This window comes from Rousettus aegyptiacus, unplaced genomic scaffold (assembly GCF_014176215.1).
Source record: "Rousettus aegyptiacus isolate mRouAeg1 unplaced genomic scaffold, mRouAeg1.p scaffold_m13_p_9, whole genome shotgun sequence".
NCBI lineage: Eukaryota > Metazoa > Chordata > Mammalia > Chiroptera > Pteropodidae > Rousettus > Rousettus aegyptiacus.
Window position 1 is genome coordinate 63,772,653 of NW_023416312.1, and position 13,087 is coordinate 63,785,739.

Below are 13,087 nucleotides of genomic sequence, written 5' to 3' on the forward strand. Positions count from 1 at the left end.
TGTCTCTTCAGGCCCTGTGCCCAATTTTTGACTGGATCATTTGTTGTTGTTGTTGTTATTGAGTTGTATGAGTTCTTTGTATATTTTGGATATTAGGCCCTTATCAGAGGCATTGCTTGCAAATATATTTTCCCATTTGAGTGGTTGTCTCTTTACCTTATTGACAGTTTCTTTGCTGAGCATAAGCTTTTTAGTTTGATGTAGTCCCATTCATTTATTTTAGCTTTTACTTCCCTTGCCTTTGAGGTCAAATTCATAAATCCTATTTAAGCCCAAGGTCCTTGAGTTTAGTTCCTATGTTTTCTTCTATGCATTTTATTGTTTCAGGTCTTATATTTAGGTCCTTAATCCATTTTGAGTTAATTTTGCTGAGTGGTGATAAACAAAAGTCTAGTTTCATTCTTTTGCACATGGCATTCCAGTTTTCCCAGCACCATTTATTGAAGAGGCTTTCCTTTCTCCATTGTATGTTTTTGGCTTTTCTCTGAAAAATTATTTGCCCATATAAATATGGGTTTACTTCTGGACTCTCGATTCTGTTCCACTGGTCCATGTTTATGTTTCGCTGCCGATACCATGCCGTTTTGATTACTGTCGCTTCGTAGTATAATTTGAAGGCGGGCAAAGTGATGCCTCCAGCCGCATTTTTTTTTTTCCTTAGGGTGGCTTTGGCAGTTTGGGGTCTTTTGTGCTTCCATACAAATCTGATGATTTTTTATTCTATTTCTTTAAAAATGCCGATGTGATTTTGATAGGGATTGCATTAAATCTGTATAATGCTTTAGGTAATAAGGTCATTTTAACTGTGCTGATTCTTCCAATCCATGAACACAGAAAATCTTTCCATTTCTTTGTATCTTCTTCAATTTTTTTAACAGAGTCTTATAGTTTTCAGGTCCTTCACATATTTCGTTAGATTTATTCCTAACTATTTTATTCTTTTTGTTGCAATTGCAAAAGGAATTGTTTTTTTCCTACTTCTTTTTCTGTTACTTCATTATTAGAGAATAGGAACGCTATGGATTTTCGAACATTGATTTTTTTATCCAGAAACTTTACTGTATTTGCTTATTGTTTCTAGTAGTGTTCTTGTCAAATCTTTAGGGTTTTCTATGTAGAGAATCATGTCATCCCCAAATAGAGACAGTTTGACTTCTTCGTTTCCTATTGGATGCTTTTTATATCTTTCTCTTGCCTGATTGCACTCACTAGGACATCCAGTGATATATTGAATAACAGTGGTGATAGTGGACAGTCTTGCCTTATTTCTGATCTTAGTGGGAAGGTTGTTAGTTTTTCACCATTCAGTGTAATGCTGGCTGAGGGTTCGTCATATATGACCTTTATTATGTTATATTACTTTCCTTCTATACTGATTTTGTTAAGTGTTTTGATCATAAATGCATGCTATATCTTTTCAAAGGCTTTTTCTACATCTATTGATATGACAGTGTGATTCTATTTTTTAATTCGTTTATGTGGTGTATCACATTAATCGATTTGCATATGCTGAACCATCCCTGTGCCCCTGGGATAAAGCCCACTTTATTGTGGTGTGAAATCTTTTTAATATGTTGCTGTATTCATTTCACTAGGATTTTTGCATCTTTGTTCATGAGAGATATTGGTCTGTAGTTTTCTTTTTTAAGACAGTGATTTTTATCTGTTTTGTTCACTGCAGTATCCCTGGTGTCTAGAACAGTGTCTGGCAAATAGTAGGAACTCAGTAAATATTTACTTAATGAATGATTTTATATACAGGTAGCTTTAGACATGGCTTCTCACCCCTGTCATATCTACAGAGACACATGGGTTTTTTGAGATAAAACGAAAGATGAGCAGATAAGAGAATGAGTGCTTTCATGGGTGAGAGGATGTGGGGGTGGGAGTACTTTACACACAAAATGCCCATGGTCTCAATCTGGCTAAAGCCAAGGACTTGTAATCTTGACCCTTCTTGACAGTAATTTTACTCTTAGTATCCATTGATTGAGAAACACATAATAACCACAAACCAATGTGACTATATGTTTTAAAAATGAGTTTTGTTAATCATTATGACAACTACCTAATGTTTGGAAAATAGTGGTACATACATGCCTAAGTTGTTTTAAGATAATGCTTAAATGCCTAGTCTCTGGCATCTATCAGCTAAGGTGTGATTTCTGGCATTGCCACATATTATAAGCCTCTGCCTCAGTGTCCTCATCTGTAAAAAGCAGCTAACAATAGTACAAAGCTCACAGAATTGTTACAGAGTCAATGAGATATTACATGTCAAGCTCACGCAAAGTGCCTGGCATGTAGTAAGTGCTCCCCACATGTGAGCTCTCCTCCTCCTCCTCCTCCTCCTCCTCTTCCTCCTCATCATTATGTGGTTTATTGATTGACATATCCGCGGGCAGTGCTTCAAAGCATATGGATATGTGTCTCTCTTGAAGAATGCTGTGGCCCCTGGGGTCCTGGGTCCACAGCTCCGAGGGCCAATATGGTGGATACTAAGTGTTGTAGGCATTCAAAGAAGTCAAGTTGGAAGCTGAGTGAATAGGGGCATGATGTCATGAGAAAAGGGAAGATAGACAAGAGGGAGAGTGGCCACAGGCATCGTCTTGGAATGGTGGCTCCATGTACACATTCAGAGAGAAAGCCAGCAGCTGCGCAGGAGACCTTCCAATGCTTCTAAAATCCAGACTTAGATAAAAGTTGCTCAAGAAGACAAAGCTAATTATTACCAAAAGGTCCTGGGATATGTTTCAAGTGTTTTATCACTTCCAAGTGTTAGCAATTCAAGAATAATGAGGCTGCTCTGATTACCACTTTGTTTAGCCTTGCATTCTGTAAACTTCTGAATTCTAGATGGTAGCCTATTGGCGATAGTTTGGGTTTGGGTGACCTGAAGAGTTTCTCTTACATTATTTTCCTGTTCTCCCCTTATCCCCAAATAGAGGCTCTACAAAGCTGTTTTTTTCTTCAATCTGTACTACTTTCTTTATTTTATTTTATTGTTAGTTTCAAGTATATTGTTTTGAGACACTCTGTGGGGCCGCAGCACCAAGAGCAACAGTCTGAGGGAGTTGGGAGAGCTGGGCTGGTAACAGGCCAAGGATAATCTCCTCTACGGCATTTTGTTATTATCCCCTGCAGAGCAGGAAGCATGTGGCAAATTAACCAGGGGCTTCACTGAGTCTTGGTGGTTCAAGAGATCAAACAAGAAGGAGGTCAAGGATGGACCTTCATGGGTGGAGATGGGGGGTTGTGGGAAGGAGTGGCTACCCACTGAGGCTAAACATTATTTGGTTGGAACCAATGCACCCATGGAGAGAGCACACAAGCTGTGCCTATAGGCTGATTGATTTGACAAGGGAGTTGAGTACATTCTGTGATTTTTTTGTTGTTGTTCAAAATTGGAAATAGAGCCGATTAAACTTCACTGTCACAGCGAATAAACCAGGAATCCAAGCTTTTGGTTTTATTTTAGGAAGCTGATCTTTCTGGAAAGACAGAAACTTTAATGGCACTTGGCAACATGCCCATGAACTTCAGGTGGAAAGCTCAAAACTCTTGTATAAGTCAGGAGTTTTTGCCCTCAAACCAAGGATGTTAAAAAGATAGCTCTGTAAGTCCTTGCGACTTGGCTGAGGCCCCCTCCCAATTTCTTCTGGAAGCCTTGACTCCATTCTTGTTACCACACAAGTAGACCATTTGTAACTGTCCAGTCCCATTCCTGACTTGATGAGGAGTTCTGCTCTGGGGCCTCATTTGCATAGACAAATGCAGACTGGCATTTGTCAGCTTAGCACCTCAAGCCAAGGAGCTGCAATTGGCAACCTTCTGGGCAAATACCCTAGATATTCGATTCAAAAATGACAGCGTCATATTGAGGCTAATTTGCATAGGCTTATCAGGTTTATTACTACAATGTCTCCAGAAACTTGAAAATCTTTGAATTCTTATGCAACTGGAATGCTCAAAGTCTGTTGCTATGAAACTTGGAGTGTAAATTACCATGAGTACCATTAATCTGTTCATTAGGAGGTTAATTTGTAATTTGTTGGCAAATTACATGTGAGTCTTATAGCAAGAGTGTGGGTGGTGTTTTTGTGCCAATGTGTGAACCCACCTGTGTCTCTGGATGTGTGTGTGTTTGTGTGTCACTGGGATTGGCACTCTATGGGGGCTCACATCCTGGGTTTTCTCACTGCTCCCTGTATCTCACCTGGCTCTTCTGGCACATCCTGGGTCTTAGGGTTGAAAGGCTGCTGTGCTGAGCAGCCCTTGATTTAGTTCCAGCTTACAAGACATTATCTCCTCCTGAGATAGGATTGAAAAGGTGTCCATTAATGCTTTAGAATCATCTGGCTTTTCTAAAAGATGTTCTTTCCCGTTAATGGCTCTCAAGTTGTTTTTGCACACAGGCAGTTTCCCCCTGGCAAAGGAACTTGGATCCTCTACAGGAAACAAGAAATGGGGCGGGGGAGTTGCATTGGGGTAGGAGATGGTGACCTGGACCACACTGGTGGGAACAGGAAGAAGGATGCTGAGGAGGGCTGTAGGGCTTCCATTGTTACCCTGAGTTATTGTTAATGGAGGGGGACAGAATCAGTGACACAAATCTCACCCCAGCTGAGTTAACCTGCTCTCCCATAAAAGACTGATACTTATAACAAAGTGAGAAAATTACTTTCCTGCATTAAAGGATGGGCCGTGTGGTGTGACTGAAGGGACATTGGAATCCTACTTACCCAGAAATAGCTCCCAGCTAGCCTCCCAGGGCTGGATTTCTGCTTTGGATGGAGACATCGGAGATTCAAATATATTGTCTGGGAAAGAAGACCTAGTGGCAGAGCAGGGCCTGAAGGGAATGGGGACACAAAACATCTTGGTTTTGAGGCTCAGGAAGGATCCCCCAGGGAATAGTCACTGCTTTGGGGGTTCCTGAACAATCCGAGGGATGGAAGTCCATGGGTTCATCACAATGAATGATTGTTCAAACGTGAAAGTTGGTAAAGGCTCCAAAAAGAATCTTATCTACATACTTCACAAGTGAGCCTTAGAATAGGCCTGGGAGGATCAGAGATAATTTATGATGTTTGTTTGAAGAACTTGGGAAGCCACTGAGAAGCAGACTTAGGAGGTCTTCTGGGAGCCAGAGAGCCACAGAAAATGTAGCTGTTAGAATGTCCTCTAGAACCTTTCTCTTTTCCACATACTCCTCCTCCCAGTTCATTCAACCAACATTTACAAGAGTACCTATTTTTGCACCAGTTCTGGGAGATACAGAGGACAAAACTTATACTCTGCCCTGCTCTCCACAAACACATTCTAATGGGAGGGTAGACTTTTAAATTAATTCTGCCTGGGGAGGCAGATGGGGCTCAGAGAGAGTGTCCCGGAGAAGGTGACTTGAGCTGAGTCCAGAAGGATGTGTAGAGGGTTTCCAGGTAGACAAGGTAGCAGAGGGTATTCTAGGTAAAGAAAAAGCAAGTGTAAAAGTATGTGTCAGAGAGCTTGGGGTGATCCCCATAAGCAAAGGCAAGACTGCCTTCTTTCTAGAGTAGGAAATGCCATCTTCCTTAATACAATGTCACCCAGGACCTCCATTATTGGCCCTCGAAGGAGACTATTACAGCAGGAAGAAGTATCTGTAAGATTCACCTCGCCTTGTCACATTGACCCATCACAGAGGTCCTTTAATACTCCACAGGATTGTTTATATCAGGCTGAAACCTTTAGACAAAACCATATGCTAAAGTCCAGAAGATGACAAAATAATAACCAACCTGGAAAATAATAAATATAACTAACATTTGTTGAGCATGCCCTCTGAGTAAGGCACTTCTGAATGTATATATAATGTCTATTCATTTAATCTTCATAATAACTCCATGAGGTAGACATGAAACTATTATTATCATTATGCTAATTTCACAGATGAGGACCAGGAAGCTAGACTAGACAATCAGCACTAGAAGGTATCGCTCAGTCATATTTCGGTGTTGGGGTCTTCGGGGACCCATTCCTCCTTCCTAATTCCCAGCCTGCCACCATGGGCCAGAGACAACCGACAGTCCCAGCCTCCTACAAGTGCCTTCTCAAATGGGTGTTTAGCTTTTCTTCTCATGTTAAAGAGGCGGTAGAGAGGAATGAGGTGGAGGGATCAGAAACTCAGATGCCTATAGGGCCAGACCCAAAGGAGTAAATATATTCACTGGGGCAAGAACAGATATCTTCCCAAGAAATATTTCATTCTCTTTATTGTCTTTTAAGAAAACAGCAACAAAACAGTACGAGGACAGTATAAAATGACAATTGACACTTAGCTCCATGATGAGCGTACAGAAGGAATAGTAGGGATTGGGGTGGCCTGGAAAGCCCAACTGTCATCCAAAAGGGGCATTGCTACTTTGTTCCAGCTGATCATTGTTGGGTAGGACTTTAAGGCCCAGGGTTGTCAGCTAGGATTTTTCAAGAGAAGCAGAAATCAGATTCTTATATGAAATCTGAGGATTTTAAAATTTGCAATGAATTTTTTAAAAATTGAAAACACTCTGAAGGCCAAACAAAATACACTTGCTTATTATCTGAGTGACCTTTGGGCAAGTAACTTCACCACTTGAGCCTCAGTTTCCTAATATGTAAAATAGGGATAATACTAATACCTAATTCAGAGGGTGAGTATGAGGATTCATGAGGTCATAGAAGTGAAATGCCTGTTACATAGTAAGTAATTAACATGATAGCTATTAGAATAATCATTATGTTCCAGTCTCTGTCTAGGTGACTGAAATGAAGGACTCTACCCTTCACCTCCAGAAAGACCCCATGCCTTATTCAGTGGAATTTAGCTTTGTTCTTGCCAACAGAAGATTCTAAAGATAACACTTACAGAGCACTTGGCCAGCAAGTGTATATGGGGAGTAGGGTGCATTTCTTTTTTTAATACCCCTTCACACAGTAAACCCAGTGCTGACTGATTTACAAAGCCAGTCTAGGGCTGAGGAGGGGCTGAGGAGGCCTGCAGAATGATTTCCTTTATGCAGAAAGGAAGAAACAGGTAGGGAAGCTAGGCCAGAGTTCACATCCCAGTCTACCTTCAGTTCTTACTAGGGACACCCAAAGTTTTTAAGAAAGTTCTCAGCTGCTAAAGCATTTACACTCACATCTATTATTTTAACTTCTTTTCAAGTGGTGGTTCTCACCACTGGCTGCGTATTAAAATCACCTGGGCAGCTTTTAAATAATACTAATGCAGGGGCCTAAACCTCACATGGCTGTAAACAAAATTGTATGTGGGTATGTGTGTGTACATGCACTTTTCTCAGGACTTGGTTGGGGCCTCGAAGGGCAGCGCTGAAGATGAGTACCAAAAACATGGAGTTACTATGGAAAAGCCCTGTGGTTCTAGGCTCGTTCAGCCATCACACAGTATCTATCCTTGCAGACAGGCCTTCTTGTCTCTCTGAGCCCTGGTTTCCTCACCGGTTCCACGGGGATCAGTAATCATGCCCACTTTGTTTCCTGTGGTGGTTGTGAGGGTATACTGAACCACTAAAGCATATACAAGAAAGGGCTTTGAAAAAGCCCAACCCCCTCTCCACAGCAGCGTGCCATTATCACAAGGTTTAGGAGGGTGTGCTTGGGGAGGTAACAGAGGCAGCAGGGAGCAACACGACATATCTAGAAAAGGCTGCACATGTTAATAAAGTAGCTCAGAAATGAGAACAAATTAATGCAAGGCCCAGCAAGAACAGAACATTCACACTGCAGGGGCAAAACACCCATTGGAGCAGCTAGGCCATGGGAAGGAGAAGGGAATAGAAGAGCAGAAGGAGATAGGGGCCAAGTGAGGGGAGATTTCAATGCTAGAGAGGATTGCTCTGGTTAAGAGCAGAAGAGAAGAGGTAAGGCATGAAGGAAGAAAAGAAAATGCTGGTAAGTACCCCCAGTGGGCCTGGGGAGCAGGAAGGAGCACCTGACAGCCTTGATGGGGGTGGTGTGGGGGAATCACTGCAGAGAACAGAACCAGTGCCTTGGTCAGGTAATAGTGGGAAGGAGGGTCCCTCAAACTTCGACACATTTTGCATCATCCTCTGGCAACTGGATGCAAACCACAGGGCAGGGGGTCACCGGGATTGCTACTACTAACTACAGAGTCAGCCCCCATCCCCTGCTGCTTTATTTTCCTTCTTTCTGTCAAACAACCAGGACCCATATGACTCAGAGGCAGGGATGGGCCATACCTCTATTCAGAAATCCCTTGACAAATCTTCAGGAAGAAATGGTCTGAGAAGAAAGGGCCCTAGAACTAGAGCAGTGTCCTGGAGGGCCCCTACCAGGCCAGGCATTAACTCTTTGGTTGCTAGATTGGAAAGCAGTGGGGACAGTTGGAGGGCACGCAGGGGGTCTCGGGGCAGCAGCTGTTTACTGATCATGAAGTCAGGAGTGTCAGATCTGAATAAGTGTGATGATGGTACAGGTGTTCACTGGTGGAGTGTCAGCCCTGATCCTGGGGCACTTGGAATCAATCTTGGAAGACATAGGGGATTCACAGGCAGAGAGCTACTGCTGGAGACCCGAAGGGTCCTGTCTGCAAGATGGGGTGGGGGATAATGAACAATTCTCCCTTTGATCCCTAGCAAAGGTGGGTCAGACACTGGCTACATTGTTGAATAGCAATGCCAAGCTCATGTTCACAGTGCCAACCCTTCATAGCCTTCTAATTCCCTTGCATACCCTGCCCAGGTGTCCTGGAATGAGGGATCATTCTGGAGGGGACATCGGCCTGTTAAGTGCCATATAGCCTGTTAGAACAGAAAGGGACCCTGGAAATCAGTTAATCCAGTGTTCTCTCATGACATATGGGGAACGGAGGCCTAGAAAAGGAAAGTACAGGGCCATATACTAAGGTAGTGCTAGAGATGGGATGAGCAGCAAGATGTCCCTGCTCTTAGTCTGGTGTATTTTCTATTGCTTTCTTTGCTATTATTCCCAGTCTTCAGTATAGTCAAGGGGAAATGCCAGAATATCCTCAGGGCCAGCCTTGTCCATAGGTGAACATGATGTGATCAAATATGTCTCCTCAAAAAAAATGTCTCCTCAATTGCCTGTCATCGTGCTTGAAATTTCCCCATCAGTGATTCATTCCTTTGGATCTTAAAGCTTTCTAGTCTTTCAAGGGGATAGAGATGGGGGATTTATTGACAATCACAAGACAAAGACCTTGCAAATTGGATTTGGGTTATACAGCTGGGGAAGAGCAGCAGCAGCTGGCCCAGAAAAGAAGATTCAAGCTGAGGTAAACAGGGGACCTCAAGGTAAGATTCTGAATCTAGGGCCCACGCCACCCTGATGGGATAAGGAAGGAGTATTTGATACACCCACACCCAAAGCTTTCCTCACGCACTTGCTGGGGTGCGCACAGGAAGCATTTCTGCAGATTATATTGTGACTTGGGAGGCCTGAATCACTGCTGTGTTGCCCATGCTGGGGAGAAAGGTCTGGAGAGTAAAGGATAACATCAGGCTGTCTGGAGTAGCTATGGGGGCACCGTTAAAAGGAGCAGCCTAGGAGAGATGGATGTGACAAGGGAATCAATGAAGACATTGAAAGGAGCCTCATACACAAGAGGAATGGCCTCTGACATTGCCAAGGGAGGCTGGATGTGGAGTCTGTTCTGCACCTCCCCCAGTGACCTGTTGGCTGAAGGTACCCTGGCCCATGGCTGAGCTCCTTTCTGTCACTGCTTCTGACTTTCATTCTAGTTCAGCTCCAGAGCTGTGCAGTGCACCACTGGGCTGGGCTAGCCATAGTGCCTAGACCTCTGAGCCCTCGTGTTCTGTGTCAGTCCTAGCATTTTTATATCAAAGGGGCTTCAGGTAACAGTCTGGAGGGGAGGGGGAAAGAAAGGAAAGAGGCATCACAGATATGTCTGGCAACTGTTTGCCTGTCAAGACCTCATGTTTCCTTAGAGTGTTTACCTGGGGTAGGAGGGGTTAGAGGAGAGTGCTTCTAGAAATTTGGGAATTTGTCTTGAAGCTGCATTTCCATATCAAGAATAGTATTGTAATTTAAGACTGTAGGTCTTTTGGGGGTGGTTTGCAAGGGTGAGCAGAGCAATCTAGAGACCCTCCCAGAGGCTCTACTAATTCTATTATATTCTATTATGGATCTTAGCTAGCTGGGTTGAACCCAGAACCCTAGCTTCCAAAAAAAAAATAGAGCGTCTACCCTCAAGGCTACCTACTTTCTGCTGTCTGACATGAGCCCTGTGCTTCCTGAAAGGGTGTCTCTAGAGGCCTCAAGTGGTTTCTACCCAGACATGTGCAGTCCTGGGCTCAGGTGGCCTTGGATGGAGGGAGGATGCTGCTGTTGTCAGGAATTGGAGACCCAGAAGCCAAGTCTACCCCACTGGTTCCACTCAAGTTCCTCAAACAATCTCCCTGGCTTAAGGCCAGGTCATCACTAACCCAGGTGTCATGGGCACTGCTGAGGGAGGACGATATTTCACAAAGCAGAGACTCCTGCCCAGGTGCAGGATCAGTGATTCAAGATGGAATTCAGTGCAGTCAATTTGGGAGAGTCAGCTAGGATTTCTTTTAAGCTTTACTTCCCAGCAAGCCCCTCACACCTTGGAGACAGACTAATCCCTGACATTTGTCTAGTGGTGTTACACTTTTCAAAGCTTCTTCTCATCCATTATCTCCAGTGAGCCTTGAAAACAGCCCTCCGAAATAGGACAGGAAGGTGTTATTAGCCCTGTTTTATCAACAAGAAACCAAGGTCCTGAAAGGATATGTGACTCATCCAGGACCACACAGCTATTTAGTCAGAGAACTAGGACTTAAAATGTTTAACTTCAAGCCCTGTGTGCTTTACATCTCTCATGTAGACTCCCACACAGAACCATGGAGGCCCCCAGTATCTAGCACTGCCTGACACATAGTAGATGCCAATAAATATTTGCTAAGTAGGGGCAAGGCAAGAAGAATATAATTTCTAAAGCAGTTCTATCTTATGATTGGAACAGTAAGGCAGGACTACTGTGTTATGTCATAATTTTGACCAGGAAGGAAGGAGTAAGAGATCTTTCCCATTTCACAGATGTCATTACCAAGGCAGGGATATTAGGGTAGCTCCTACAGAGAGGCCACAGGGCTTAATTTTCTGACAAGACTGTGTTCCACTTATCTTTTAAATAAGAATGGGTGGATTGCTTGTAGAAGGAGATTTAACTTTGGGTGGTGAACATATAATATACATATGGCATTTTGAATTGTTCAGCTCCATGAGAAGAGCACTTTCCCCATGCTGTTCCTGCAAAGCAGGTCTCTCCCCATGTTCCCACGAGTGGTGGTTCCCTCAGGTTCTGCCATGAGAGGGATGTCCTAGAACACTGGATGCCTCCTCCTTTAGGGCCTGTGCACCCCACTTTTAACCCTTCTAGCATAACCCAGACTGCATAGTCTCAATGCCTGTCTCCTGGATGGCACCTGGACCAAGATGACCTCCCGTTACACTTTGTTTCTCCTGCAAGGCCTGGCACATCAAGTAAAAAGAGATGGCCTCTCCCTGGCACTAGGCACTGCAGTCAGAAACCTGCCTCCCAGGGCCCCACCTCCACCTCCACTAGCAAACTGGAGCCACCACTAGTCCTGTCAGAAAAATGGGGAAACAGGACGTGGAGACACAGGTATTCAAATGTGCTTTGCAGTAGCACAAAGTGGCTTTGGAGGCAGGCAGTGGCCAATTTGAGATCCTTCTGGTTTCAAATCTTGGCCCCACCACTTATTACTAGCTCATGTATTTGGGGCCATTGGCTTTCTTCCCCCTGAGTCTTGGTTTTGTTTTCTTTACAGTGGGGAGGATCCTGGGATGAGAAAATTGATATAAAGCACAGTGCCTGACAGCTGGATTTCCCAGCTGAATTTCCTGTAGATCTGTGTACTTGGAGCCCCCATTTTCCCCTTCTGGCTCCCCCACGGGGGCCAGTCCAGTCAGTGCTGGGAGGCGGGGTGGAAGAGAGCTTCTTCGGGGAGGAATGTAGGCGGGCGAGAGGAGCAGATGCATGTTTACCAGCTGCCTCGCTAGTTCCCCACCTTGTCCTCAGCTCTGGGGCCCAGCCAGTCGCCTCCTTCTTTAAGATTCTGGTCACAGCAGGGGCTGGGTTTCTAAGGCAGACATGATTTTTCTCTTCCTTACAGGCACAGCTGCTGCTGCCCTCGGAGCTGAGCACAGCCAGGGGCCGTGCAAGGGGGAGGCAGCCCACAGAGGCCTCGACAGTAAGTACAGTGCTCAGAGCAGTCGGATTTGGTTTTACCTTGGAAAGGGCCAGAAAGCGGGGTGTCCGGCCAAGTGAGGCTGGGGTATGTGGGGTTGGGTGTCGGCAGCCAAGTTTTAGGGTCTTCACTGGTCCTTCAAAGTGACTCCCGGCAGCTCTGGCACAGGCCCCAGATCCTGAGTGTGAGCCTGCAATCGATGAATGGAATTGGTGCATTGGGAGCCGACATCCTCCACACTCCCACCCTGAGCCCCCAAGGAGCTGTTTGGATCATCAGGCCACCCTTGGCCCCTTTGGGGAGCTGCCCTTGAGGAGACTGGAAGTCAAGATACTCAGGACTGAGGTTTTGGACGCCTGTGGTAAAGTGACAGTGTGAGCAGGGAATTTGTCACTAGAGGGGTCAACGAGGAAAGATAGAAGCCAGGAGGGCAGCAGGGGAGACCCCCTAAGGGGCTTGACCCCCACTTTCCCCAAGGTCCCTGTGGACTTCTCCCCAAAGCTCTGTTGCTACTGGGGAGCGGGGTGTCAGAAGTGCAGGAGCTTCTGGGCACCCTCCCCTCAGCACCTCTGCTTCACCAGGGCATCTCAGATCACAAAGATGAGTTTATCCTAAGTCACTTGGTCCCCCTCTCAGAAAAGATCCAGATCTCCCTTCTGCTCCTCCACCTCCAGTCACTCATCTTTACTGAGAGTACCAGTGATCATAATAGCTATTACTATGTACCAAGCATCATGTTCTTTAGGTAATAATAAGAATTCACATACAATAAGAACAGTAGCAAGCATTTACTCAGTACTTTCTGTGTGCCA

General features: G+C 44.7%; 1 protein-coding gene across 5 annotated transcripts in view; it reads left to right on the forward strand.

Annotated features, from left to right (window-relative positions):
* The window catches only part of FRMPD3 (FERM and PDZ domain containing 3), a 130,330-nt gene that overhangs the window by 42,198 nt on the left and 75,045 nt on the right, over positions 1-13,087 (forward strand). For 3 of the 5 annotated variants that reach the window (XM_036226669.1, XM_036226677.1, XM_036226675.1), the window contains one exon: positions 12,201-12,278. Coding sequence is in view for 1 of the 5 variants with exons in the window: in XM_036226671.1 (XP_036082564.1) it covers positions 12,179-12,278 (100 nt within the window). In the remaining 4 variants the exon portion in view is untranslated. Of the gene's footprint in view, positions 1-1,663; positions 12,279-13,087 lie in introns of those variants that run through there. The other 2 variants (XM_036226671.1, XM_036226678.1) reach the window with 2 other exon arrangements.